At 53.1% G+C, this 27,662-nt stretch overlaps 1 protein-coding gene across 1 annotated transcript; it reads left to right on the forward strand.

Annotated features, from left to right (window-relative positions):
• The first annotated feature begins 15,746 nt into the window (after positions 1–15,746).
• On the forward strand, positions 15,747–26,727 carry TACR2 (tachykinin receptor 2). The gene is made up of 5 exons (XM_075533431.1): positions 15,747–16,138; positions 18,523–18,717; positions 21,186–21,336; positions 23,401–23,597; positions 26,526–26,727. Exons 1-5 carry the CDS (start codon positions 15,747–15,749, stop codon positions 26,725–26,727), a joined length of 1,137 nt encoding a protein of 378 aa, XP_075389546.1.
• The last annotated feature ends 935 nt before the right edge of the window (positions 26,728–27,662 follow it).

Raw genomic sequence — 27,662 nt, forward strand, 5'->3', positions numbered from 1 at the left:
TGTAGCGATCACATCCCGGGGCAGCCCCTCTTCCATCGGATCAGGACTGTGACCCAAGGAAGCATGCTGTATCCCACTCCTGGCTGATCCTATCAAATCACCGGCCGGGCCATGATGCCCTCATTGTGTAACTGCCAAATCACATCATTGGATAACTGGAAAATAATTGAGTATCATGGCCCAGCCAAGTTGACACATTATTCTAGGGGATGTAACTCAATGCATGGCATTCTGCCCTCCCCCACCCCCACCTGTATGTCCTTGCCACATGCAGAACACTGTCACCTTATCATCCCCAAAGTCTCAAATCAACTTCAAGACCAAACTCCATCTTGGGAAAAATTCCTCTTCATCTGTGAACCTGTGAAATCTTAAATAAAATTCATGTGCTCCCAAAGCACAGTGTGAAACTAGGTGCCTCCTTCATAAACGAGGTGGGGGGAAATCTAGAAAGCCCCATACTCGGCAGCACAGTGCCTCTGAGACCGTCTGGGTACAGGCCCTGCTCTCCAGACTTGCGTTCTGCCCACATTCTCTGATTCTGGGTGGTAGTCTCTTGGCTTTAGACTCCCAGGCAGGTCCTGTTCTTCTTCCCCTTGGGCCTGGGCAGCCCTGACCCCCACCCCAGGTTTGGACAGCAGAGCCCCATGGCACCGTGAGTGGCAGCCTCACCCTCCAGAAACAAGTTGGTGAAGGTCTGACTCTGATACCCAAAGGTCATGGCCCCACCCTTTGACACAGGCTCTGGTTCCTGTGCCCGTGTAGCTCCAGCTTCCACTGCCTTGTCCTTGACCTCTCAGTCCCAGCTTAGCCTCTGCCCTGCATGGGCAAGTCTTACAATCCTCCTGCTCTACTGATAAGGGAGGGCCCAGAGGTACCTTACTCTGCCAGTAAGGTTCTGATGCTGGCACTCAGGTCGCTTATCCTGTGGGTTGGTGAGCCTGGCTCTGGCACAGCATCCTGTGGAGATCTCCATGAGCAGTGGCATCCATCTGTCCCCAGGTCTAGGAGGGTCTCAGTGCAGGGCCCTTGGGTGCAAAGGGTGTTCTCTGTTCCCAGCTCTTCTGTCTGGGTGGTCCTCTCTCCTCTGCTGGTGTCTCTCTGACGTCTTATAAGACAAAAGGCTAGGCAATGCAAGCCACACCCCAGGAAACCCCCCTTTATCCAGGTTGTGACCTGCATCCCACCCTAATCCCCTTACCACTCATTGGCTGATCCCATCAAACCACAGCACAGAGAGAGGATGGTTCCCTATTGTCCAACCACCAACTCACACCATTCCGTAAGTGACAACCTGGGTCCTGAGAATCATTATTTGGAGGGAACATAATTCATCCACGAGCGGCAAGGAGACAAGGGCCCTCAGAGGTCGTTTCTGCCCGCCAGCCCCAAGAGAGCACAGTGAGTGCACGGTGCTCAAACTCACATCGGTCCTGACAAGGAAGAGGTTTCCTTTCCCAGCTTCCCATGCAGCTAGGGATTGTCATGTGAACCAGTTCTGGCTGTGAAACATCAGGGCGATCTGCCTGGGGGGGACACTGGAAAAGGCTTTCTCTGGAACACCAAGATGCCTGCAAGGGGAGTTCTCGGGCTCCCTGCTCCCTTGTTTCCGCCACGGAAAACTGTCACGTGAGGCTACCACCTTGCAGCCATGAGGGAAAGCTCAGGAAACGCCAAGTTTCCAAAGAGCTGTTGATAATATTGTTCCGTTTAACAAAGAATCACCGTCCCCCAGACGTTTGGTCACATGAGAACATTCAGACCCAGTTTACGTTAGTCACAGCTACTTACAGCAAAAAACAGTTGTCATGTTATGTGCAACGTCTTTCCATTATTCTTGCACTTCCTCCGTCATTCATTCAACACCAAATATTTATGGAGCTCGTCCTGTGTGTCCAGGACAGTGGGAAGGGAAGCATGGCATACTCAAGAAGAGACAAGCCGTAATTCCTGGCCTCCTGGCTTTCGTAGTTTGTCAGGGAAAACAGACTAGGATCAAGTGACAAGAATGAGATAGATCAGGGTGTTAAGAAGGAACACACAGGATTGCTATTATTGTGCCGACAGAGAGTGTTAGTCTGGGTAGACTAGAGAAACAAATCCAGAGACACTCGTATGTGTATAAGAGAGAGCTTTATATCAAAGAGCAATTATATATTGAGAAAACACCCCAGTCCAGTCCAGATCAAGTCCATAAGTCCAATATTAGCCCATACATCTGATACCAGTCTATAAAGTCATCCTTAGACTCATGCAACACATGCAATGACGCCGAAAGCAGGAAGACCACAGGCCAGTGGGTGGGAAGTCTTGCGGATCCAGTGGCGGTGTATGCATCTCAGTGCTGGTGTGGGGGTCTCCATGTGGCTTCTTCAGCTCCAGAGGCCTCATGGGCTCTGACCAGATTGACTGACTAGATTCCACCTCCCTTTGCTCAAGTTGACAGGAGATTATGTAACTGCCACACAGAGGTACTGTTGCATTAACTTGGGTAGGGCATATGGTTTAGTATATGGTGTATTGTTTAGGTGTAATAAAAACAAAGCACACACACAAACACACACTCCGTTTCAAGTCCAGCTAACTCACGGTAGCCCTATGTGTTTCAAAGTAACTGCACTCTCCAGGTTTTCAATGGCTGTCATCTTCTGGGAAGCAGATCTTGGGTCTCTTTTTCTTTTCTTTTTTATAAATAATTTTATTGGGGGCTCCTACAGGTCTTATAACAATCCATACATCATTTGCATTAAGCATATTTGTACACACGTTGCCACCGTCATTTTCTAAACATTTGCTTTCTGTTTACGTCCTTGGTTGTCAGCTCCTCCTTTTCCCCTCCCTTCCTCCCTTCCCGCCCTTGTGACCTCTTGATAAATAATGAATTATTATTGTTTTCATATCTTACACCAACTTCTGTCTCCCTTCACCCACGTTTCTGTTATTTGTTCCCCTTGAGTGGGGGAGGGAGGGATGATGCATCAATCATTGCGATTGGTTGCCCCTTCCTCCCTTTCTTCCCCTCCTCTCCCCCTACTCTCCCGGTATTGCTATTCCCATTTCTGTTCCTGAGGGGTTTATCTGACCTGGATTCTGTGGGTCATGAGCTCTTATCTGTACCAGTGTACATGCTCTTGTCTAGTCCGAAGTGAAAGGCAGGACTGGGGTCATGATGGTGGGGTGAGAGACTGGCCTCTTTCTCTGAGGTGCCTCTGGGAGGAGTGCTTAACTGCTTGCTCCACCAAAGAAATCTTGCAGTAATAAAACCAAAATTGCAAACTCACTGCCACCAAGTCAATTTTAACCCATAGCAACCCTATAGGACAGAGTAGAACTGCCCCTGTGGGTTTCTGAGACTGTAACTCTTTTTAAAATTATTTTATTGGGGACTCTTATAACTCTTATAACAATCCATAATTTAATTGTATTAAGCACACTTGTACATATGTTGCTATCATATTTCCCAAACAATTTTTTTCTACTTGAGCCCTTGGTATCAGCTCCTCTTTTTTTCCCCCTTCCTCCCACCCCCGTGAATCCTTGATCAATTATATATTGTTATTATTTTGTATCTTACACTGGCCATTGTTTCCTGTCACCCACATTTCTGTTCTCTGTCCCCTTGTTGGGGAGGAAGGGTGTGGCATGTTATATATCCAACCTGTGATGGGTTCCCCCTTTCTCCTTCCCCCTCCTGGGCCATCCCCCCACCCTCATGATATCGCTACTCCTACTACTGATCCTGAGGGCTACTATCCTGAATTCCGTATGTGGAGAGCTCTTATCTGTACCAATGTGTTTTCTGGTCTAGCCAGATTTGTAAGGTAGAACTGGGTCATCTGGGGGGGGGTAAGGGGGGGACACATTCTGGAACTAGAGGAATGATGTGTGTTTTGTCGGTGCTCTACTGCACCTTGGTTGAATTATCCCTTCCTTATAGCCCTTCTGTGGGGGGATGTCCAATTGTCTACAGATGGCTTTGGGTATCCACTCCAACCCCTCCCTCATTCGCATTGATATAATTGCTTGGGATCTTTTGATACCTGATACCCGATCCCGTCGACACCTCATGAGCACACAGGCTGGTGTGATCACACAGGCTTCTTCCATGTGGGCTTATTTACTTCCCTGCTCAACGGCTGCTTGTTTAACTAGAGACTGTAACTCTTTTTTTTTTTAAAACAATTTATTAGGGGCTCATACAACTCTTATCACAGTCCATACATATACATACATCAATTGTATAAAGCACATCTGTACATTCTTTGCCCTAATCATTTTCTTTTTTTTCTCCTCTTTTCTTTTTTTACATTTTATTAGGGGCTCATACAACTCTTATCACAATCCATACATATACATACATCAATTGTATAAAGCACATCCATATATTTCCTGCTCCAATCATTCTCAAAGCATTTGCTCTCCACTTAAGCCCTTTGCATCAGGTCTCTTTCTTTTTTCCCTCCCTCCCTGCTCCCCCTTCCCTCATGTGCCCTTGGTAATTTATACATCATTATTTTGTCATATCTTGCCCTATCCGGAGTCTCCCTTCCCCCCCTTCCCTGCCGTCCCTCTCCCAGGAAGGAGGTCACATGTGGGTCCTTGTAATCAGTTCCCCCTTTCCAACCCACTCGCCCTCCACTCTCCCAGCATTGCCCCTCACACCCCTGGTCCTGAAGGTATCATCCACCCTAGATTCCCTGTGCCTCCAGCCCTCATATGTACCAGTGTACAACCTCTGCCCTATCCAGCCCTGAGACTGTAACTCTTTACAGGAGTCAAAAGACACATTTTTCCCTTTGAGGAGCAGCTGGTGGTGTGTAACCTACCGCCCTACCAGGGCTCCTTGGCTATATAAAGAAAATCCAAAATGCAACCTGCACGGGGCCCCAGATGGCAGCTTCAGGTGCTGCCTTTCTCCAGCAAGTAGGAACTCGTGTGGTCCTACTTCAAAGACCAGAGACAGCGAGAGACGTCGGGCACCGAGCAGGCGCCCGCAGTCAGGCTGTGTCCATCCCCTGCATCTGACGTGGAGCTTGGGAGGGAAGGTAGGAATGCCGTCGTTAACAGTCAGGTGATAACAGGTACTCAGGGAGATTCTCTTTCTTAAAGGAAGAAGGTAATAGTGGCTCCTGGTCCAGGAGGAGGAACATTCTCCTCCAAACCCCCAGAGCAGTGCAGTCATCGATGACAAGCGTAAGGTCAGCTCCGTGCTTTAGAAGGTCACAGCGGCAGCCTGGAGGCTGGAGTGGAGGTGAGCAGGGTGACACAGGGCAGGGAGAAGGCTGTGGGGGCCTGCACCGGATGGAGACGGACAGAAGGGCTTATGGATGCAGGCCCGGGGTTGACGGAGGGAATGTTTCTAATAAAAGGCAAGCAAACGCTTTCCAGTCCATAGAGGGGGGGTTGGTTAAGCCCTCAGCTACTGACTCAAAGTTTGGAGTTTGAGCTTACCCAGAGGCCCCTCGGAAGGAAGCTCAACCTGCTTCCAAAGGGTCACAGTCATGGGGCAATCCCTCGGAGCCCAGTTCTACTCTGAAATCGCCCGGGAAGCCGCCGATGCGGTGGGTCTGTCTGACGCCAAGCACTACCTAGGGTCCCAGAGTGCGTCAAAGGCACCGAGCAGGGTTTCGAAAAATCTCTTTCCCAAGAAGTCTCAAGAATTTCAGAAGTAAGCTTGAGCAGCCCGCCCTGGAATCCCGAGGGCTGGGATTCCCTGAGGAGCTCGTCCTCTGACAGGCACGGGGTGGGCTTCCTGACTACAGGCTGGGTGGGGAGAAGCCCACTTTGCACATGATCTTGGGTGAGCCACCCTGGAGTCAAGAAGGTCATAAGTGGTGACATTTGAGGGAACCTTGGAGGACCAGTAGGGCGGCTTCAGACAAAGGGCCCCAGAAAGGAGCCTCTGGGCTCTTCCCATCAGTCTCCCCTCTCTCTCCAACCTCTTTTCTGGGCCAGGAGATGGGACGTTCAGATAGTTTTAATATGGAAACTTTGCTTCGTGTTTTCTTCCCTTTTTTGCCACACTTGAAGGATGGAATGCAAATATTTCCCTTACTCACCAGAAAGGCTGGAAAATGAAAGGTCTTTATGTCCGGGGGGGAAAAGAATGATTTTTGGGGTTGCTGGGGCCTGGACCTCGTCAAAGACACCAGGAGAGAGAGAGAGAGAGAGAGAGAGAGAGAGAGAGAGAGAGAGAGAGAGAGAGAGGTGGGGGAGGCTTAGAGGCAGGGGCTGAGCATCTTGGAGAAGTGATTTGAGGGAAAGGAAGAGAGGAGACCCTGGGGCCAGAAGAAGTGGGTACTCAGCCACTCCCTGGTAGATCATTGGAGGACAGTAGGCTCGGGGCTCTGGAAAGACAGAAGCCCAAGACCACAATCCCTGGCTGAGCCCCAGTTTCCTGGTTCTCAAGAGCAATAGGCCCTGACCTCAAGGGTTTTGCAGGAACAGGAAGAAGAGACAGATCTGTAGTGACTTGTGGGACATAAGGACCCTACAGGTGCCCCTCCCCCAAAGCTCGGGCACATGGACAGCCCAGGAGGTGGTCTGTGGAGCCCCAGGGGTATTGGGGCTGCATTCCTCTGCCAACTCCTCCTGAGGGGGCTTGGAGTTCTGACCAAGTTGATTTTCAGGAAAGGAGACCTTGTTTTGCACCCATGGGTGTGTGAACTTACATTTATGCTACCGCATCTCCCTATTGCCCTGGGTTAGACTGGGTTCTCTAGAGAAGCAGAGCCAGGGGCGCTTGTGTGGGGTACACACACACACACACACACACACACACACACGTGCGCGCTGTGATCCACAAGCTCGGCAGTTCAAATTCACCAGCTGCTGCTCCTCAGGCTCTCGATTCCCATTAACAGGTACCGTCTCAGAAACCCACAGGGGCAGTTCTACCCTGCCCTATAGGGGGGCTATGAGCCACCATTGACAGATAGATAGATAGATAGATAGATAGATAGATAGATAGATAGAGATGTAGATATGTAAAGAGATCGATATCACGAGCTGATTTCCCCAGCTGGAGAAGTTGTTAAGTCCAGTCTGGTTCAAGTCCGTAGGTCAGGTGGGAGCAGAGGGCTTCTCTGACTCATGTAGTTACAGAAGCTTAAGAACAGGAAGCAGGATGAAGAAGCAGGAGAAGAAGCCCCAGGCTGGTGGGTGGAGAAGGACATCAATTAAGGGTTGGCTGAATAAATCCAAAGTCATCAATCCGCTGATGGCCCCTGGGTCAGAAGGTAACACACAGATCCACGAACCAGACCCAAGATCCAGGTGCAGTAGGAGGCGAAGGGGCTCTGCTTAGGATTTCTCTCTCATAAAAAAGGTCGCCCTCCCCCGCCCAAGAAGGTGCCATCTGGCTGTGACCCCCCCACTAATAGGTTCTCTGTTTTTGCCCGGGCACTTCTAGTTGACGTAAACTCTGACCACCACCCTCCCCTTCCTTCCCTGCAGAAATCCGCGGCTCCAGCCAAGCCTGTCTGACGTTCTCTCAGGGCTGGGGGTCTTTCTGGGGTCCAGTTAAGCACAGTCCCCAAGCCCCCACAGGCTCTCCCTACTTCATCAGGAGCTTGAAGCTCATGGCACTGACTGAGGGCCGGTATCTCCCATTGACAGATGGATGTTGTGCAGGCTCTCTGCTGGGCTAGGGTGTGGCTCCGGTGCAACCTGACAGTCCAGGGTGAACTGGTCCTAACTGGGACTGGAGCCCTTCCGGGGAAGCTTCTGTCCGTTGTCACTCTCTTTCCTCCCCGTCCCACCTTTGCCAATGCCTGGCAGCTAGTAAATCCTCCTGCCTGCAAGCTTCTGGCTGCCTCTTGGATGACCCTCAGCTCCCCCGCCAGCACGACGGGTGTCAGATGCCCCTGGCCCTTTCCCTCCTCCACCTGCCATAGATGGGCACATTCTGCTGAAGCCCGAGGCTGGCATTGGGTCCTTTCTGTTAAGAGCTTCTAAACTCTGTGTATACCAGGAGCCTGCCAGATATAAACATCCCCAGCCTCCCTCGGCCAGCTCGATAAACTTCAAGCTTTCAGCCCAGGCACTGCCCCCAGCATGCCCCCTGTGTTTAAAAAAGATGTCAGCGGCTGCCCAGGCGCTTGGCAGAGATCCGCTCTCTGGCCTCAGATGGAGTCTCAGGTTCTGGCTCACAGATGCCCAGGCCCAGAGCTCACCTCCTGAAGGTGCACAAAGGGGGTCTGTCTATACCAAAAGCATCCAGGAATGCCAGGGACGGGCTCCTGGCCTCCTGCTCAGAGAAGCTCCTTCCAGCGCAGCTGTCCCGCCTGATGGGATTAGGATGCCAGCCCCTGGCCCCTGGAAGGACAACATTTTACACCTTCCCATCATCTTTGAATCCAGCTCACGTTTGTGGAGCGCTCCGATGGGCCCCACTGTCAGCGTGCTAGAGAGACACTTGATGATTCCGCCCTGTCCACTCCAATGTGTGTGGCTAAGCACTCAGCTGCTAACCTAAAAGTTATGGTTTGAACCCAGCTAGCAACTCTGCCAAAGGACATCTGGCTCTCTGGTTACAGCCAAGGAAACCCAGGGGCCCGTTCTACACTTCTGCACCTGACTGTGAGAGAGCATCAAACAGTTCACGGGGAAGCCCATTACTTTTCATTCCTTCTTTCCTTGAACTCTGGAAGCCCCTTTGTGTGTGTGTGTGTATGTATGTATGTTTGCATGCCGCTGGGTGGTACAAATGTTTAATTTGCTCAGTAGCTAAGTGCTATAGTTTATAATTACTAGCAATCTGGTTTGTCTCTCTAGAGAACCCTGTCCAATACACTAAGTCAGAAGCCTGGGGGTAGAGCTCACAGAGGCACCTCGGAAGAAACACCTGGTGATCTCCTTTGAAAAGAGCAGCCAATGGAAATCTTATGGCTCCCAGTTCTGCTCTGACCCCCACAGGTTGGCCTGAGTCAGAAATGACTGGACAGCACTTGGCCGATGGAGAGAATCTATCCCTGTCGCTGTCTCTAGCGCTACCTCTATCCCTATCTACCTACCAGATCTTAAATATCTATCTCTACTCATCTTTAGATATGAATAACATGCAGATGTTTAAGACCTCCTGGTTCCACATCCCTGAGTTGTATTTGGAGTCATCATCGTTGTTTCAATTCAACTAGCACTCACTCACCACCATCTGCTAGGTACACTGGGGTGGTACTGCTTGGGTAACTACTAGCTCACCCAGCAATGCCACAGAAGACAAGCATGGACATTTGCTTCCATAAAGATCACAGAAGCTGTGGTAGTTACATAATCTTTTGTCAACTTGCGAAGGGGTGGAGTTTAGCCTGTCAATCAGGTCACAGCTTGATCACCTCATTTGGAGGCATTAAGGAGATCAATAGCTCGCTCCCACAAGACTATCCTGTGGAGAAGCCACATGGAGTTATGCTGATGGCAGGCAGAGCCCTGGCGCTGGAGGAGTCATGTGGAGACCCTTGCCAGCGCTGAGATGCTCCCACCACCACTGGACCCACAAGACTTTCCACCCACTGGCCTGTGATCTTCCTGCACTCGGCGTCATTGCATGTGTTGCACGAGTTTGAAGAGGAACTTACAGACTGGTCCTGAACTTGTGGGCTAATCTCAGACTTAGGGACTTGATCAGGATTGGGCTGGGATAGTTCCTCAATATTCAATTGCTCTTTTAGATAAAGCTCTTTCTTATACGTATTTGAGTGCCTCTGGATTTGTGTCTCTAGTCAGCTCAGACTAACACACATACAGATCGCCAAGTTTGTATTCCACTAAGGAGCCCTGGGGGGGAGGGGTAGTGTGTGTGGGGGGGTCAATGTTGACAGATAGCTCTGCTGCTAACTGAAAGGTCCATAGGCGGTTTGGACCCGACAGCAGGTCTGTGGGTACTGCTGGTGTCAATCTGGACGACAGCCTAGGAAACCCCGTGGGGCAATTCTACTCTGTCTGATGGGGGTGCCGTGTGTCCCAATGTACAATCTACTCAACAGTGCACAAGGATTTTGGAAGCAAAAACATCATCGGCAACCATGGTCTTCCGCTCCTCTCAGTCCATAAACGAAAGAATGCTTTCAAAAGAGAGCAGGTTCGCTGGTCGAATGAAGACTGACAGGACCCCAGAGACGCTGGCCCTCCGTCCCCCTCAGTCTGGAACTGAACTCACCCAACCACTGGCAGGTCTCTAAGGGGAACAGGGAGCGCTAGTGATGATCGTAGAATCAGCAGTCGTCTGAGATTTCTAGGGCAGCATTTACCCAAGGACCACGTTCACAGGGGCTAGGAAAGAACTGTCAGCAAGAAAGTGGGCTACGTGCCATGACGTAGAGAGGACGGTAATCTAGGAGATCTAAGAGATGGGTACGTGTTGTTGACAGTGACACTGATGATCGGCCCTGTAAGCCTTCACTGAAAGAGTCAAGGCTGACCCACAGTAACCCCTCGGTGGGTTTCTGAGACTGTCACTGCTTACAGGAGTAGAAAGCCCAGTCTTTCTCCCCGAGAGCTGCTGGTGATTTTGAACTGCTGACCATGCGGATTACAGCCCAACGCATAACCACTACCCCACCAGGGCTCCTCTATGAAAAGCTCCAACAAATTTGTAGAGGCCTTCATGAAAAAGAAGGAAAGGAGGTTTGAAACCAAAGGGGGCAGCCCCTTGAGCTGATTCAGACGGGTACAGAGTTCACCACATTCTCCACATTGACCTCATCGTGCCCTGCCCTGGTGAATTTGTCCCCCTTGGTGCCCCTGTGGGCCAGGTGCTGGGTGACGTGCAGCAGCTTCCAGTGCTCTCTCTCCCTGCCATCGGTCGTCCACAACGACCCGGCCAGGACAGGGTAGAACTGCCCCATGTGTTTCCAAGACTGTAACTCTTTTTCCTTTTCTTTTTTTACATTTTATTAGGGGCTCATACAACTCTTATCACAATCCATACATCAATTGTATAAAGCACATCCGCACATTCCCTGCCCCAACCATTCTCAAAGCATTTGCTCTCCACTTAAGCCCTTTGCATCAGGTCCTCTTTTTTTTTTCCCCTCCCTCCCCACTCCCCACTCCCTCATGTGCCCTTGGTAATTTATACCTTGCTATTTTGTCATATCTTGCCCTATCCGGAGTCTCCCTTCCCCCCCTTCTCTGCCGTCCCTCTCCCAGGGAGGAGGTCACATGTAGATCCTTGTAATCAGTTCCCCCTTTCCAACCCACTCACCCTCCACTCTCCCAGTATCGCCCCTCACACCCCTGGTCCTGAAGGTATCGTCCACCCTGGATTCCTGTGCCTCCAGCCCCCTATGCACCAGTGTACAACCTCTGCCCTATCCAGTCCTGCAAGGTAGAATTCGGATCATGGTAGTTGAGGGGAGGAAGCATCCAGGAAGGACTGTAACTCTTTATGGGAGTGGGAAGCCCCATCTTTCTCCTGAGGAGCAGCTGGTGGTTTTGAACTGCTGACCTTGCAGAATTGCAGCCCAACTGGTCACCACGCTGCCACCAAGGCTCCTGATTCCAGCACCGAGGGCCCACGATTTGTGTGTGACCCACTGAAGCCACAGCCCACAGCTCCACACTAGAGAGATAGGCCGGTAATGTTTACAGGTAATCCCAGAAACTGTTTCCTCAATCTCTGTGAATGGGATAGTCCCTGGATGGCTCAAGTGGTTTGCCCTTGCCTACTAACCTAAAGGTGGGTGGTTCAAACCTCCCTCCCACCCCCAGCGGTGGTGTGAAACAAAGGCCTGACCATGTGCTTCTGAAAGACCACAGCCAAGAGAGCCCCAGGGGGCAGCTCTACTCTGCCACATGGAAGCTGCCACGGGTGGCATCAATACAACAGCCTCTGGTTTGGCTTTGAGCCTGGATGTTGGGGACACCCAGTCCACAGTGCTTCCCGGGGCCCCTCTGCGTTCCCACTGCTTTCATCATGCCTCCCGGCTCCTGCGTTTCTCTTCCAAATGCCCTGCAATAAACAACCTCTCCAGGCAGGTTTGCAAGCCCCTAACTTAGAGGCCACCTTCACACAAATGACTGAAGAGGGGCCCTCAGGAGCGCACACCCCCAGTCAGAAGGGAGAGGCCCTGGATGTGCTTCCCAAGCCCCGTGGGCCTGAGCAAATCCACCTCCTGGCTCACCCAGGCGACAGAGAGCCGTTCCCCAGGACTCTCTCCTGCAGAGCCTTTGGGATGGTTTGAACCACCAATCCTTAGTTTAGTTGCTGGTGCCACTCAGGGACCGCATGAGCTTCCCAGACCACTGTTGAGTTGCGGGTGGGCTGCTGGGAGACAGTGCTGAGCTTAGTGGCTGCAGAGAGCTGCGTGTCCCAGGTCGTGTCCCTTCCTGGGCTGCCCACCACTGATCAGCATGGAGATGTAAAGGCCTGGCCATTGTAGCCCAAGAAGGACAACTCTGAGGGCTATTCAGGTCCAGAGGCCCCAAGGGTTATTTGAGGCTGCTTTCAGGTCTGTCTGTGACTCAGTTTCTTCCCCTGCTTACTCCTGTGCCTTCCCAAGGGCACCCCTTCGTAGCTCCTACACTAGACTCTGACTCTGAGCTGGTTTCCACCGCTCACCATCCACTCAGCCTGCCACGCCAGACCCACGAGGACAGCCTTTCCTCCTGGACCCCCAGCTCGGCCAGCGGGGACCTCCCACAGCCAACCAGAGGAGCAAACCCTCCAGTCCCGAAATGTCAGTAAGACCCAAAGGAACGTAGAGTGTTTTTTTCTCTTTGAACAAAGCCTGCTTTCAAGGCCATTGACTAGCTATGGACTCAGAGGTCAGCTCGAGCAGACAGGCTGATAGGAACCCCTTTGTCCTGGATGCCCGCCCGCCTCCCTCCATGGGGTTACGCCTCTCGAGCACATACTTGGGAAGCTGCGAACACACACCATCGAACGAAGACATAAGAACTGAAAGTCAGTAGCCCCACCCCGGGACCCACTGGCCAAATGAAGGCGCGTTTCAGCCAGGTTACGGGAAAATGGAGTTAAAAGATGGTGGGATATTTCCCCATGGCTCGTACAATGGAGGTGGGTGGGTGGAGGGGGGCAGGCAGGAGGGAGGAGGACCATTCTGGGCCTCTAGAATCTGCAGACACCCTTGAAGGCGTCTGAGCCCTGTCTCTTGTTTGCACCCTGGCTTGCCCCATAACCCTGGGAGCTGGTGGCCCGCACCACAAAGGGAACCGTGTTTGCGCCGACAGTCTTATTTCTGCACATTTTACTCTCCAGGCGCCTGGCCAAGCGAGCCCGAGACTGAGGCAAATCCAAAGCTGAGCCAATGCCGCCCTTGCCAGTGATGGCCGGGATCAAAGGCACAGGCCCTTCAGCAAGGGATCCACGTCCAAACAGAGGTTCCGAGAAAGAGCAGGCCTCTCCTTCACCGCCCGCCCGGCCCGGGCTGGAGCCAGTTCTGCCTGGAGCGGGTTCTGGGAGGGCAGGAAGCCAGGGCTTGCCCACCGGGAAGAGGAGTGGGGCTTACAATAAACACCCACCTCCAAGAGTGGGGTTGGACGGTGGCCAGACCAAGCGCATGGGTGAGTGATCAAATCCCAGCATTGGCCGCCTCCAGGCATTTCCAATCAACAAAGTCGAGCAAACCGCTCTTGCCCTTTCAGCACGCATGCAGACTTCGTGACTCATCATCAGCTGTTTTCAGCCTGGATCCCTCGCAGCTGCATCTTTTCAGCTCTTTAGGCCTTTAAAGGTCTTTCCCGGCTCAGCCAGGGAGGCTGGGCGGTGGCGAGTGTGGGAGGCGGGGGTGGGTGGGTGTGTGTTTGGGTGGGTGTGTGTTTGGGAGAGGTGTGTGTGAAGAGGAGAGATGGTAGTAAGGAGGGACAGTGAGACTAGGTGGTGGGCAGCCCCCCAGTCCCAGCCCCACACCATGCCAGGCAGCTGGAGGGAGGCTCCCTTAGAGCCTGGAGACCTGGGGACCACTGTGCCTGCATCTGCCAGGGATACTCCCTACCTTTCTGCACCACCTTAGGGGTTACACAGCCTCAGGTGTGCATAGGTGAAACATCACCACACCTTCGCTTGACCCCCAACTCACATATGTATCTGGTTGATGACAAAGAGCAGATTTTTCGGACACACCCCAGCACGGCCCCTCGGGACTGAAACTTGGCCTTTCTGGAACACCCCAGAAGGGGCAAGGAGCCCCATGCTTGTCTTACCACCGTGATGCTCAGAGTGCGGTGCCTGGGCCGGCAACCTCAGCATGCCCTGCACTCACACAGAGCTGCCCCAGGCTCTGTCTTCTCCCTCCTCTCCTCCCTGAGTTGTTTGCCCGCCCCTCCCCACATCCCCTTGGGGGCCCAAATCCTCAGAATCTTTAATGTGCTACTCCTGTGTGGAAGGGCAGCTTCAAAGAGGAAGGGCCTCAATGAGATGGATTGGCACAGTGGCTGCGTCCATGGACTCAGGCATAGGAACTGTGAGGACGACGCAGCACTGGCAGAGTTTCATTCTGTTGTCCAGAGGGTCGCTATGGGCTAGAGCCGGCTCCATGGCACCTTGACAACACGAGCCGTGCGCACATGATCTCATTTAAAATTCACACCTATACTGGGAGTTGTGCATCTTGGTTTTTGGAGATGGGGAAGCCCACACTCAAAAAGGCCCCGTGACTTGCACAGTGTTCCAGAGGCAAGCTCACATCTGGATCTGTGGGACTGCCACATGCATGCTCTCAATCACTTTCTAGACGCCCCCGGCCCAGGCTGAAGGGCTCTCTTGTGGCAAAGTGGGTTCTGAATTGGGCTGCTAACCATAAGGTCAGAAGTTCAAACCCACCAGCTGCTCTGGGGGAAGAAGATTAGGTTTTCAGCTGCCCTGAAGATTCACAACCTTTAAAACCCACAGGGGCAGTGCTACTCTGTCCTGTTGGGTCGAGGCAAGTTGGAGTCCACTGGACGGCAATGAGTTTGATCTATTTTTGGTGTCCCAGGCTGGATCTAAACACCCCGCTGAAGTTGGTACCCTCCGGGCCAGTCCCACCCCCACCCCTGCCTGGGCTCCTTTCCCCAGAACTCTCCCTGCCTGGGCAGCCAGTCTTAAATCTTTTCTCAAAAGACAGACCCAACTCCCCCCTCTCCCCTCCAAGCAGGGGGTGGGACAAAGGAGAGAGCTAGAGCCCCACCTCTCGGGCAGGAAGTACCCCTGCCAAGGCCCTCGCCTGCCCTAGCACTTGGCAGAGTTAAGGGCACGCTCCAGCTCCTATCACAGTCCGGGTCCCCAAAGCCTGGGCAGAAGGCTGCAGGGCCCTGCTGCGCGGTGGGGCTGCAGAATTCACCCACTCTGCCGGGCGCTCGGCAGATCCAGACTGCTTCCTGAGTAGCATCAGGAGGGGCCTGGGTTCAAGTCCTGCCTGTCAGCTTACGGAGTGACTTGAACTGCTCACACCTCATCTTGGGGTCTCCGTGTTCCCACTTCTGCAGTGAGGGGCTGGACGGCTGATCTCGAAGGATGCTTCCTGCTCTGGGACAGTGGATGCCAGATTTCCTTGTGACTTTGGATCCCACCAGCTGGGCTGTGGAAATCTGAGATGACAATGGCTCAGTGCTGGACTTCCTGCTCGACTTGATTTGTCCCGGGCTGCTGGAGAGCGTTCCTCAGGTGCCCCTCACGTGGCCTCTCTCTCCGTGCCCACGCACGCAAGGGGATTTCTGTTTGCATAGCTGAGCAGGTTCTGGGACCCCAGCAGCTCCACAGAGCCAGCCCCCCTTATCTGGGACCCAGAGAAAGCCAGCCAGTCATGGGGAGCTGCGATGTCTTGATTGACCCCAACAGCTCGTTTATCCCTGAGAGCAACACCACGGGCTTCACCGCCTTCTCCATGCCCAGCTGGCAGCTGGCGCTGTGGGCCTCGGCCTACCTGGCTCTGGTGTTGGTGGCTGTGACAGGCAATGCCACGGTCATGTGGATTATCCTGGCCCACCAGAGGATGCGCACAGTCACCAACTACTTCATCGTCAACCTCGCCCTGGCAGACCTCTGCATGGCCGCTTTCAACACCGCCTTCAACTTCGTCTACGCCAGCCACAACATCTGGTACTTCGGCCGTGCCTTCTGCTACTTCCAGAACCTTTTCCCCATCATGGCCATGTTTGCCAGCATCTATTCTATGACAGCCATCACCGCCGACAGGCAAGAAAGGGGTGGTGGGGCTTTGCTGGGGGCTCAGGAGGGCAGAGTGGGGTGGGGGGAGTTGCCTGCAATGGCACAGCAAGGCAGACCCCAAAGCAAGGCCTCCCACGTTTGGTAATGATCCAAATTCTCTTGGAGACAGTGGTCAGTGGAACTGAAGCATGCAAGCTTAAAGTTAGACCAAGGAAGAACTTTCACGTCAAGCTGCGGGAGGCGTGAGGTCATGTCTGGGGACGTTCTGGAATGTTCTTCTGTGAGTTGGTCTTTAATCTGATGTCTTTCTTTTATAACAAGGCAATTACTTAGACTCTTTCCCTGTTCCAGGTAGAGCATCCTAGGGGAAACCATTACTCCTGCATTCAATCAACAGATCATGCTGGTATAGAAAGGAGTGATTCACCACATCTGTCTTCTGAGGTGCCTCTGGGTGGATTGGAATCTCCCACCTTTCCGAGCTTCACTGTTCATGCCACCCACCCAGGGACCAGGAGCATATATGAAGCATAGCTCGGCCCAGCATAGAGCCAGTCAGACTGTCCCTTACAGAAGGCTGACTATTGTTGTTTTCTGAGGAGCTCTGTTAGTGTAGTGGTTACACACTGGGCTGCTAACTGCAAGGTTAACAGTTTGAAATTACCAGCCGCTCTACAGGAGAATGAAGGGGCTTTCTACTCCTGTAAAGAGTTACAGTCCTGGAAACTCACAGGGGCAGTTCTACCCTGCCCATGGGTCACTAGGAGCCAGCATCCACTCCATGGAAGAGTCATAGAGTCACTGTTTCTGTTGGGCTGCTAACTGCAAGGTTGGCAGTTCAAACCCACCACAGCCCCAGGGGAGTAAGAAAAGCTGTCTACTCCTATAAAGATTGACAGCCCTGGGAGCCCTAGGTATAGGGCCCTTAGGAGTCGGGAGGGATCCCATGGCAGTGGGCTTTGGTATTGTTCTGTGAGGCCCTCAGGGGCTGCAGACATTGACCTCTCCTGAGGAGGGCCAGGGTCGGGGTGGCAGAGTTAGGCTTGGGGTTTGTGAGTCCCTTTTAAAGCAGCTTGGGGAGGACATCACCCAGGTGGCTATGGAAGGGCATCTCGGCATCCTTGGTCAGAGAGGCTGAGGGGATACGATCCCGAGAGACAGTCTATGGCACAAAGAAAAACCCCACCTCCACTCCTCAGTGGAGGGAGCCAAGGTCCCACAGAGGGGCAGAGGCAGCCCCTGCATCTGTGGGGAGGAGGGTTACTTTGGGCCCCTTGACCTTGGGGAAGCAGCTGGGGACTGGGGAGTTCTCCCTTCTTCAGTCAAGGTCCTATAGGCCCATGAGGTCTCAGAGGCACCAGTCCCCAGGACCTGCCTCCAGGGGCTTCCCGGGTGCCAGGGACAGAGGGGAGCCCAATTGGCAGCACCTGGTAGCAGACAGCTGCAGCCAGTCTGGGTTCCAAACCAGCTCTGCCTCTCCCAAATTGGTTTGGCTCATGTCTCTAAGCCTCCATCTCCTGATAGGGAAAATGGAGAAAATCACTCCAGCCTGAGGTATCATGGTGGCAGCTCCTGCTCCTCGCCAGGCATGAGGGCAGAGGAACTCCCATGCTGGTTCTCCCGGACAATGGTGGGAGCCGAGGACCCAGCTGCTGGCTGGCCTCACCCAAGTCAACCAAACGTGTGTCCCAGGGTGTTTCTGTGGCTGAGTTGTCCCCAGGAGATCGCCAGGTCTGTCTGCTGAGGTGCAGCAGGGTAGACTCGGGTCACCAGCCTGTTGGTGGGCAGCGACTGTGTCAACCATCCACACCAGTCTTGGGCTCTGACTGCACGAGGGGGATCGTTCACTCGGACTTGAATGCCAGGTTTAAAGTTGGGGGCCGATGCCCGAGCCACCAGCCGTAGGCGCCCACTTACACTCAAACTAGTTAAAATGGAAATTTACATTCCTCGGAGGCACCAGTTACATTTCCATGGGAGAGCACAAAGGCAGAGCATTTTCCCTTGTAAACTGTGGCCTCTGCTAAGGTTTCTGGACAAGAGAAGGACTGGCCTAGGGCTGAGAGTCTTGGGAAGGGCTGAGCTTCAGGCTAAAGCTGCACACCGAGTCCTGCTCCCAAGTGGATTTCCAGTGTGGCTGCCCCACTGGTCAGTGCCCACCTGAGGGCATGTCCATGCTCAGAGGGAGGTGGCACCGTGGTGGCTTGGTGACCCCTCGCTTTCCGGGTGGCAGGGAGAGCTACGGCCCAGCTGGTTCTCCTTGGGTTCCGTGAGGGCATCATGTCTGCAGGCACCCGGCAGCGGTGCTGAGATGGACCTGCTGAGATGGGGGGTTCGGTGGGGGCAGAGGGAGGATGAAAGGGGTGGTCAAGGGAGATGTACCAACCACTCACTCTACCCTCTGCTCACAGGTACATGGCCATCGTCCACCCCTTCCAGCCCCGGCTCTCAGGCCCTGGCACCCAAGTGGTGATTGCTGGCATCTGGCTGGTGGCTCTGGTGCTTGCGTCCCCCCAGTGCTTCTACTCCACCATCACCGTGGTGCAGGGGGCCACCAAGTGTGTGGTGGCCTGGCCCGGAGACACCGGCGGCATGACGCGTCTCCTGTAAGACCTCTGGGCTGGGGTGTGGGGGAGATGATGCATGTGTGTGCACACCTGAGAATGAACTTGTGTGTCTGTGTGTGTGCTGGTGCATGCATGCACAAGTGGCTAGTGGGATGCAGATGGGCCTATGAGCATGTGTGAGATTCCCCAACCCAAACCCAGTGCCAGTGAGTCAATTCTACCACACAGTATCCTTAGAGGATGACAGACTCTTTACCGGACAGAGTGGAGCTACCCTTTGGATCCAGTGACTTAGTGGGTTACGCGTTGGGCTGCTAACTGCAAGGTCAGCCGTTCCAAACCGCCAGCCCATCTGAGGGAGAAAGGCGAGACTTTCCACCCCTGTAAAAAGTTACAGTTTAGGAAACCCACGGGGCAGGGCTACCCTGTGCTATCGGGCTGCTATGAGAAATCATCTTGATGCCAGTGGGTTTGTGTTTTGAAGATGTGGGGTGCTGAGCTGCGGGCTGCTGGGTAACCATGGCAACACAGTCTCCCTTCAAGCCCGCCTTTCACAATACCCCTCCGACTACACTCACCCCTGCCTGGCCCCACCTGCTCCCAGTCCTACCACAAGAACACCACTCAGTGGCCTCACTCGGTGGCCTTCACTGCTGGGGCAGATGCCATGACAGAGGGTGGGGTGGACCCTTCCTGGAATCTCTAGTTCCACCACACACCCTACCTTCTCAGAAGGGGCGCCCACACCCCCAAAGGGCAGTTACACACAGGGGACGAACCCTACTCTTTTGGCTCAAGGGTGGGTGAGTAGAATATTCTGGAACTGGCCACTGTGGGGCGGTGTTGTTTCTCCCCTTGTACACAAGTTTTTGTTCCTAAGCTGGGGACTGTAAATAGTAAGCGTTCTGGTGGGGTAGAGGGCTACACATTAGCCTGCGTCCGGCTAGGTCGTCTAGAGTAACAAAACCAGGGACATGCACATGTGTACAAGAAAGAGCTCCATATCAGGAGGGCCTCCCAGCCCAGGCCAACTCAATGCACGGCTCCGATGCCACGGGAGCCCTCTTCCGACTCGTGTCGCTGCAGGCTGAGGAGGCAGGAAGCAGGGAGATCTCAGGCCAGGGGCTGCAGAGGTGCGTGGATCTGGATCGAAGGTCTGGGGGAATATGGCAGGGGTGACAACTTGCAGGGTTGGTGGCTCACATGGGCCCCCTGAAGGCAGATACAGAATCCAGACAAGGAAGAAGGCAAGGGAGAGAGAGACATTCCTAGGGTCTCTCTTATAAAAATACCACACCCCAAGGTGGCATCATCACGAGGTGACCTGATGGATAGGTTGGATTCCACCCTTACACGCTCATCCAGGTATAAGTTGACATAAAACCTAACCACTGCAGGCTGCTCACTGTACGTTCAGCTGTTCAAACCCACCAGCTGCTCTAAGGGAGAAACAAATTTCTACATAGCTTCCTATTCCCATAAAGAGTCACAGCCCCCAAGCCCAGGGACACAGTTCTACCAGATCCTCCAGGGGCTATGACGGCATCGACTTGATGGCAGTGAGTCTGGTTGGTTTGGTTTAATGCCAGCTCTCTGGGGATTGCAGGTTCTGTTCCTACACTCATTCAGGCAACCAGAGGGCAGAGGTGGACAATGAATTCTGAGAGAGGATTTTCAGGACGCTTGGCTTTCTGTGTGAGAAGGTGTTGTCTTCTTTGGTGGGGAGCTTCCAGTGGGAATTCCCTAGGGGATTCTATCCTTACAGACCTGTGTCCTGGGGGTGTGGGGGGTGTGTGGTGTGGTGTGTGTGTGTGTGTGTGTGTGTGTGTGTGTGTGTGTGTGTGTGATGAAGTCACAGATGCTTTCTCCAGCCCCAAAACCAAAATTGAAGGACAGTCCAGACTCGGAGGAAAGGCAGGTCCAAGAACATGGTCCTCAAGGCTCAGAGGTCCCCTCTGCATGTAAGGGTTCAGAGTGGATGGATTCCTGCCCTGTTGCCATGTCGCTAGGAAAGAAGGAGGCAACTGGTGACACTTGGGAAGGATCTCAGAGCTTCTCTCATTATTTTACAAATGGGGAGACTGAGGCTGCGGGATAGACTTGACTGGCCCAATTTCGCACTTTAAACCACAGGCTGACGCCCTGTAAAAAGGTAGCAGCCGGCCGGCCCACAGCAATCCCCATTTCTCCGCGGGGTTGGATCCTCTGTCAAATGACCACATAACACTCACAGACCGCACTTACGGATGTAGCAAGCCACAATTTGGGATCAGATCTGGGTCGAGATCAGCCGGCAGGCAGGGGAGTCTGGGGGTCTAGAGCGCACCCCCTTCCTTTTGAGGGCAGAGCAGCTCGAGAGCGGCTCCTCCCTGCCCCGCAAGCACCTAGGTCCAGGGTGGAGCCTCAGGGCCGAGCCCGGGAAGCCAGGACCCTGGACAAGGGCGACCACGAGTGCTGGAGGGGGTGGGGCTGCCCGCGGACTGCCCAGTGCCCGGCTCTCTTTCTAGGTATCACCTCGCGGTGATCGTCCTCATCTACTTCCTGCCCCTGGTGGTGATGTTCGTCGCATACAGCATCATCGGCCTCACCCTCTGGAGGCGGTCCGTCCCTGGGCATCAGGCGCACGGCGCCCACCTGCGCCACCTGCAAGCCAAGAAGGTGAGCACTGGGGGCGGGGCAGGGCGGGGCCTGGCGGAAGACGTGGTGGACGACGTGGTGGACGACGTGGTGGACGACGTGGTGGACGACGTGGTGGACGACGTGGTGGACGACGTGGTGGACGACGTGGTGGACGGCGAGAATCCGCTCTTAAAAACGGTTTTATTGACAGATACTCAAGTATCATTCAATTCAAAGGTTTGCGTATATTAAAAAGTTGCACAACCATTGCGGACAATCCAGTTTAGAACATTTTCTTCACTTCTGTAGCTTGCTGTGAGACCACTAATCTAGTGACTGTCTCTCTAGATTTACCTAGCCTGGATTTCATATCATTCAAGAAAATCATACAAACCAGACAACCAATCAAACAAAAACGCCAACAACCACAACAGAATAAGTCATAGGAAAACCTCAATCTAAGTGAAAGCAGGAAATAAAAGCTAGAACAGGTTAAAAACGGGTCAACTGGTGAGGGGGTAGTGATGTTAAACTTAATAGATCTGCACTCACTCATTCTCTGATGCACTCTGAGGGCCAGGCTACTTCCATCCCTGGTCAATTCTACAGAATCCACCCTGAACTTGCCCTTGCCTCAACCCTGGGACCAATTTGCTTTTGGTCTTGGGCCAAATACAAAGTCAGGGGAACTTCCCGTATCTTAGGAGCTTCCCAGAATTCCAGACACTTCCCCAAACCTTACCACACGGGGATCTTCAAACCCTAGATGATTCTGGAGCACCTAGAGTAGCAGGAGCCTCCGAGCTGTGGGTGTGAAGGGGTGTCCTTGGCTGCTGGAAGTGCCGTCCTCATAGGTCCTGGGGACTGGCCTGTGATCTGGCCTCCTCCAGGCCGACTCCCATGCCCATCCAAGTACCAATGTGCTCACTTCCCTGACACCCAGCGCCCCCATCTAGACCTCCTCCATCCTCTCCTAATCAAAGCTCCCCCCCTTCCTGCTAAGTGACTAATGGAGGCATTGAGTTCCTCACATCATGTACCCAGGTAAAGCCATGGCATCCCACCTGGTGTCAGGCATTTTTCACAGGGTGGCACAGGCAAGTCATTGGGCAGGGACCCTCTTGAGTGGCCCTCCTCATGGAGAGGCTCTCTGGTTCACGGCCCATCCCTCAGAGGGACACAGGGCTAGGCAGAAGTGTGTGTCTATAAAGACAAGGCTGTGAGCAGGGGAAGGCTGGCACAGACTCATGGGTGGGGCGGGGGAGGTGGAGGTGTCCCTGCGTGGAGCAGCCTCATTGCTGGTGGCTGGAAAGCTGAGGCAGACACAGATCCCAGGGAGAGGGCCTCTTCATGACCCAGAAGGGGCTCTCTTGAGGAAACGGTGAGATGGACAACTCAGCCTCTCTCCAGGGAGGGAGGGAGGACGTCTGGGCAGCAACTGAAGTGTGTGGTGTGTGGTGTGTGGGAGGGCTTTGAGGAATTGGGCCTTCCATCGAGTCGATTCCAGCGCATATTGAGTCTACAGGGCAGAGTAGGCCTGCCTCTGGTGGTTTACAAGAGGAAAGCGCTACAGGAGTAGAAAGCTTCATCTTTCTCCCAAGGAGTAACTGTGGTTTTGAACTGCTGACCTTGCAATTAGCAGTCCACTGTGCAACCACTAATACAATCCAAGGGCTCCTTAAGGACTTCAAAAATGGACATCCCTTGTGAATCAACCGTGGGGGTAGGGTGGGGAGGGAATGCCCTCGGATGGATGTGGTGGTGACTATACAATCCCTCCTAGCTATATGTTTGATCGATTGAACTATTCAATTGATATGCAAATTATGTGCCAATAAAACTGTGGGGGGGGGGATAGACAAATCCCTTTAAGGAAGAAAGGCTTCGAAGGAAAGGGCAGTGTGGGTGAAGGGCCTAGCCTGTGCCAAGGCCCTGCGGCTCAGAGCATCTGGGCAGCAGATGTCCCAGGAAACAGGTCTCAGCGGTAGAAGAGGTCTAATTCGTTGGGCTGGCCTGAGGGCAGCGCGTGCCTTCCCTCGGGAGAGCTGGGGGGCGTGGGTGTCAGGCTGCAGAGTCACCATAATGGAGATTCTCCTGGAACAGATTGTGAAGACCATGGTGCTGGTGGTGGTGACGTTTGCTGTCTGCTGGCTGCCCTACCACCTCTACTTCATCCTGGGCACCTTCCAGGAGGACATCTACTGCCACAAATTCATCCAGCAGGTCTACCTGGCGCTCTTCTGGCTGGCCATGAGCTCCACCATGTACAATCCCATCATTTACTGCTGCCTCAACCGAAGGTGAGTCCCTCCCCTCGAGGTCCCCTCCTCAGTCCTTAGGATTTCCTGGTCCCACCCAGGTCCCCGAACAGCTTACACAGTCACCCTGTTTCAGTCTGAACCCTTGGCTCCACCTCACCCCAACTTGGGGGTGCCGTCCTCACAGTCCAGACCATACCACAATCCCCCCTCTTGTGGGGGTCTCACCTCCTCCCTGAAGCCTTGTCCCGCTCCCCAGGCCACAGCTAGTCCTGTCTTGTCTGTCCTCTCTAGGGTGGGGGGGGGCTGTCTGAGTGAAAGGGAACGAGGGGGAGGCAGAGATGGGGACAAGCCAAAAAGAGCTGGGGAGAAGCCAAAAGCAGACAGACAAGGGAAAGAGAGAAGTGAGGAACTTCTGTCCTGACTTTATTTTACTTTGCTTAATTATTTTAAAATATATTTAATTATTTTTAGCAATTTAAGCTTTACATAGGAATTGTGCAGAAGGTGTAAAGCATTCCCGAATGCCTCCTCCTCTTCTGCCCCGTTCCAGCTTTTCCTGTTATTAACATCTTGCCTTTATCTGGTACATGCCACACTCTAAAAACCAAACTTCCTGACATCCAGTCGATACCGACTCACAGTAACCTTATAGAACAGGGTGGAACTGTCCCTGTGAGTTTCTGAGACTGTGACTCTTTAGGGAAGGAAAAAGCCTCTTCTTTTTCCCGTGGAGCAGCTGGTGGTTTCAAACTGTTGGCCTTGCGACCACTCCGCTGCCAGGGCTCCTTCACATTGTATGACAGTACAATCATCCTAAGAGGCCACCTGCCAAGTCAGGGAGGAACCTGACACACACATTGCTACGTGGAAGAATCCAGTCTACCTACTAAGTGATTTCCGCTGTATAATTTGGGGGTAAAGTCAAAACAAGAGAGGGGGTGAGAGGATCGGTGCTAGGGAATGTGGATGCATTTTTAGGGCAGTGAAACTTCTGCATGGTAGTGTCATGATAGATGCATGGCATCCTGCATGTGTGGGAACTCATGTTGTAGTCGTGAGAGACTGCTGAATCACTATTTGTCTCCCAGAGGCCCCATGGGACACAGTAGTCAGGGCCCGTAGGGTTTTCTAGGCTGTGATCTTAACAGGATGGGCGCTGGTGGCGCAGTGAGCTACGGGGTGAGCAGTTCGAATCTATCAGCCATCCTGTGGGGCAGTCTCTCAGTCTTTATGGGAGTAGACTGGCACATCTTTCTTCTATGGAGCATGGGTGGATTTGAAATGCCAATCTCTCAGTCAGTGACCAATCACATGGCCACTGAACGGCCAGGGTTCCCTGTTGAATCCTGATGTCAACTAGGGAATTTGGGGTTCGTCTCCATATCGGTTCATCAACTGTAACACTTGCCCCCTCACCCCCACTTCCTCCGGCTACCGCAGTAAGAAAAGCACGGAGGTCTTTCTGGAGCAGTGGGCAGCACCCAGCACGCAGGACGCAGGGCCAGCACCCATGGGGCCGCTCCCCCAACCGGCCAAAGGCACGATGCATTTCCCACCCTGCAGGGGCTCGAGGGTGGCAAAGGCAGTGGGGACTTCTGGTTCTCCTGGCCCTCGTCCTCCTGGGTCAGTGGGCAGACCCTTCCCAGGAGCACATGGAGAGGTGTAGGGTGCTTCCGCACCCAGAGGTTCCGCTTGCCAAGCAGACTTTATCAGCCTTGGAAAAGCAGGTGGGAGATGAAAGGAGGTCACCGGGCCTTGGACCCAGGCAGACTGATGTGAGTGAGGTCGGTCCAGGGTCTCTAGTTCTCTCCTCCCGTCTCTTCCCCACCCTGGTGTCCAGACCATTCAGAAGGCCAGGAGGGAGAGCTTCCTGAGTGGGACAGGGGTGAGAAGCTGTGTTTGCGCCAGTTGACTGTGGGGCAGGGCACTGGCCACAGAGCGCCACGCAGTGGAATCTTGTGGAACTGCAAGGAGAGGAACCAAGGCCTGGCTTTCTGGAACAAGGAACAGACATGGAGTTCTGTCTCTCCTGGCTGTTGTACAGGCGCCCGTTCGCCTGCTCGAAGCAGCAGTGTTGGTGCCTTCACTGTCGGTTCCTTATGAGTCCAGTTTACACAGGGGCCTTCGTACGGCCACGACAGGAGAGCTGGGTATTTTTAAAGCAAACACCCCCAAACTCAGTAGTAGTATTTTACAAAGCAGTCTCCTCGAGCGTGTACGTATTCTACCCATGCTGCCAAACCCGCACTTTCCTTTACTTTTTATTACCCTTTCTTTTCTTTTTACATCATTTTATTGGGGCTCGTACAACTCTCATCACAGCCCATCCATCCATCCATCCATCCATCCATCCATCCATCCATCCATGTCAAGCACACTTGTTGCCATCATCATTCTCAAAACATTTGCTTTCTACTTGAGCCCTTGCTATCAGCTCATTTTTCCCCTCCCTCATAAACCCTTAAAATTTTATAAATTATTATTTTGCCACATTTTACTGTCCGACATCTCCCTCCACCCACTTTTCTGTTGTCCATCCCCCAGGGAGGAGGTTATATGTAGATCTTTGTAATCGGTTCCCCCTTTCCACCCCACCCTCCGTCTACCCTCCTGGTATCGCCACTCTCAGCACTGGTCCTGAAGGGATCATCCGTCCTGGATTCCTAAACCTGCAATTTCTAAGTGTTCTGACTACTCCTTTAGAAGCCAATTGACAAGGCAATGAAGGAAATCTGTTTGTTCCTCATAATTGGGCCTTATATTTTGTGATAACCAACTGTCTACATCTGCTTTCATCACCACGCCAGTCCCTAGACTGAGCTCCAGATGACAGATGGCTGGTTCAGAAAAATCAGATCTCTATCGTAGGCAATGGGGCTCTGGGCAGCATTGACTGGGGGGGGGGGGAGCAGCCACAGAGCAGCCCCTATAACCAGTCTTCCCCTCTGCCCCTCCCCGCTCCCCCAGGTTTCGCTCTGGATTCCGCCTTGCTTTCCGCTGCTGCCCATGGGTCACACCGACGGAGGAAGATAAACTCGAGCTGACTCACATGCGCTCCCTCTCCATGCGGGTTAACAGGTGTCACACAAAGACTTTGTTCGTGGTCCCTTCTGACGTTACTAATGGGCAGGCTGGGGGTGGCCAAAACGAGATGCCCACTGAACTCTGAAGCCTGGGTTGGGTCGAAGAGCGAGGCTTCGCACCCAGGGAGACGGAGAACTGCAGGTCGACCTGCCCCCCACCCTATAATTAACCAAACCGAATCAAATGCCTGCCATCGAATCCATGCCGACTCAGACCCTAAACTGCCCCGGTGAGTTTCCTTGACTGTAGCTGTTGAGTAGAAAGCATGTCTTTTTACCGCAAGAGTGACCGCCTCGAACAGCTAACCTTGCAGATGGCATCATGACCACTATGAGATCACCCTTCAATACGCCAACGGAAAAACAAGATGGGACCAAGAACTAAGCAGAGAGTGCTGACTGAAGGGCCCAGCCACTGATCCCAGAGTGCTTCCGGGATCTAGGTCAAAGACGGTGTGGGGTAACTTTTCCCTCATCCATCTGCGCAGGCGCAAGTGCCTTCCTGAGGTCAGGCTTACAGCATCCATGTTTGAATTGGATTGACTATGGAAGGAAAACTACCCTTGTGATGATAGAAAGCAACTAACTCCTGACTTCAATGATGGGACACTAAGGCACGGTGGGGACTGTGGCAAACTAGGAAGACCACCCATGCAAGGAGGACCGGAGCTACTCAGCTCTGGGCAATTGTTCGAGAGTTATCCTGTGGAAATGGAATTCACTGTTGCCAAATCCTTTCACGTTTTAAGGGAGGTCAGCAGTCTAAATCTTTAGACTTGGGAGGAAAAGTGGCTTACATTTTCATAAACTTTGGGTCAGTTGAGAAAATACATTTGTGAGAGATGCTGGTAAATAAATGATCAAGCTAAAGTAAAGCTGTCAAGAGGAAACATGTTTTTTTTTTTTTTTTTGTAAAGCCCTTTCATTGGCTGTGGGTCGCCCATGGCTTCTTTGGGTCTGCATCTGAAAGCCCCAAGGTGGTTAGAAAGCAAAACCTCCACTTCTCCCTCTGCCCAAAGGT

This window comes from Tenrec ecaudatus, chromosome 16 (assembly GCF_050624435.1).
Source record: "Tenrec ecaudatus isolate mTenEca1 chromosome 16, mTenEca1.hap1, whole genome shotgun sequence".
NCBI classification, from domain to species: Eukaryota; Metazoa; Chordata; class Mammalia; order Afrosoricida; family Tenrecidae; genus Tenrec; species Tenrec ecaudatus.

Coding starts and splice junctions, on each gene's coding strand:
- TACR2 (XM_075533431.1), top strand. CDS start 15,747: ATGGGGAGCTGCGATGTCTTGATTGACCCCAACAGCTCGTTTATCCCT. Junction 18,718..21,185: donor GGCGGCATGACGCGTCTCCT/GTAAGACCTCTG, acceptor CTCTCTTTCTAG/GTATCACCTCGCGGTGATCG. Junction 23,598..26,525: donor TACTGCTGCCTCAACCGAAG/GTGAGTCCCTCC, acceptor CCGCTCCCCCAG/GTTTCGCTCTGGATTCCGCC.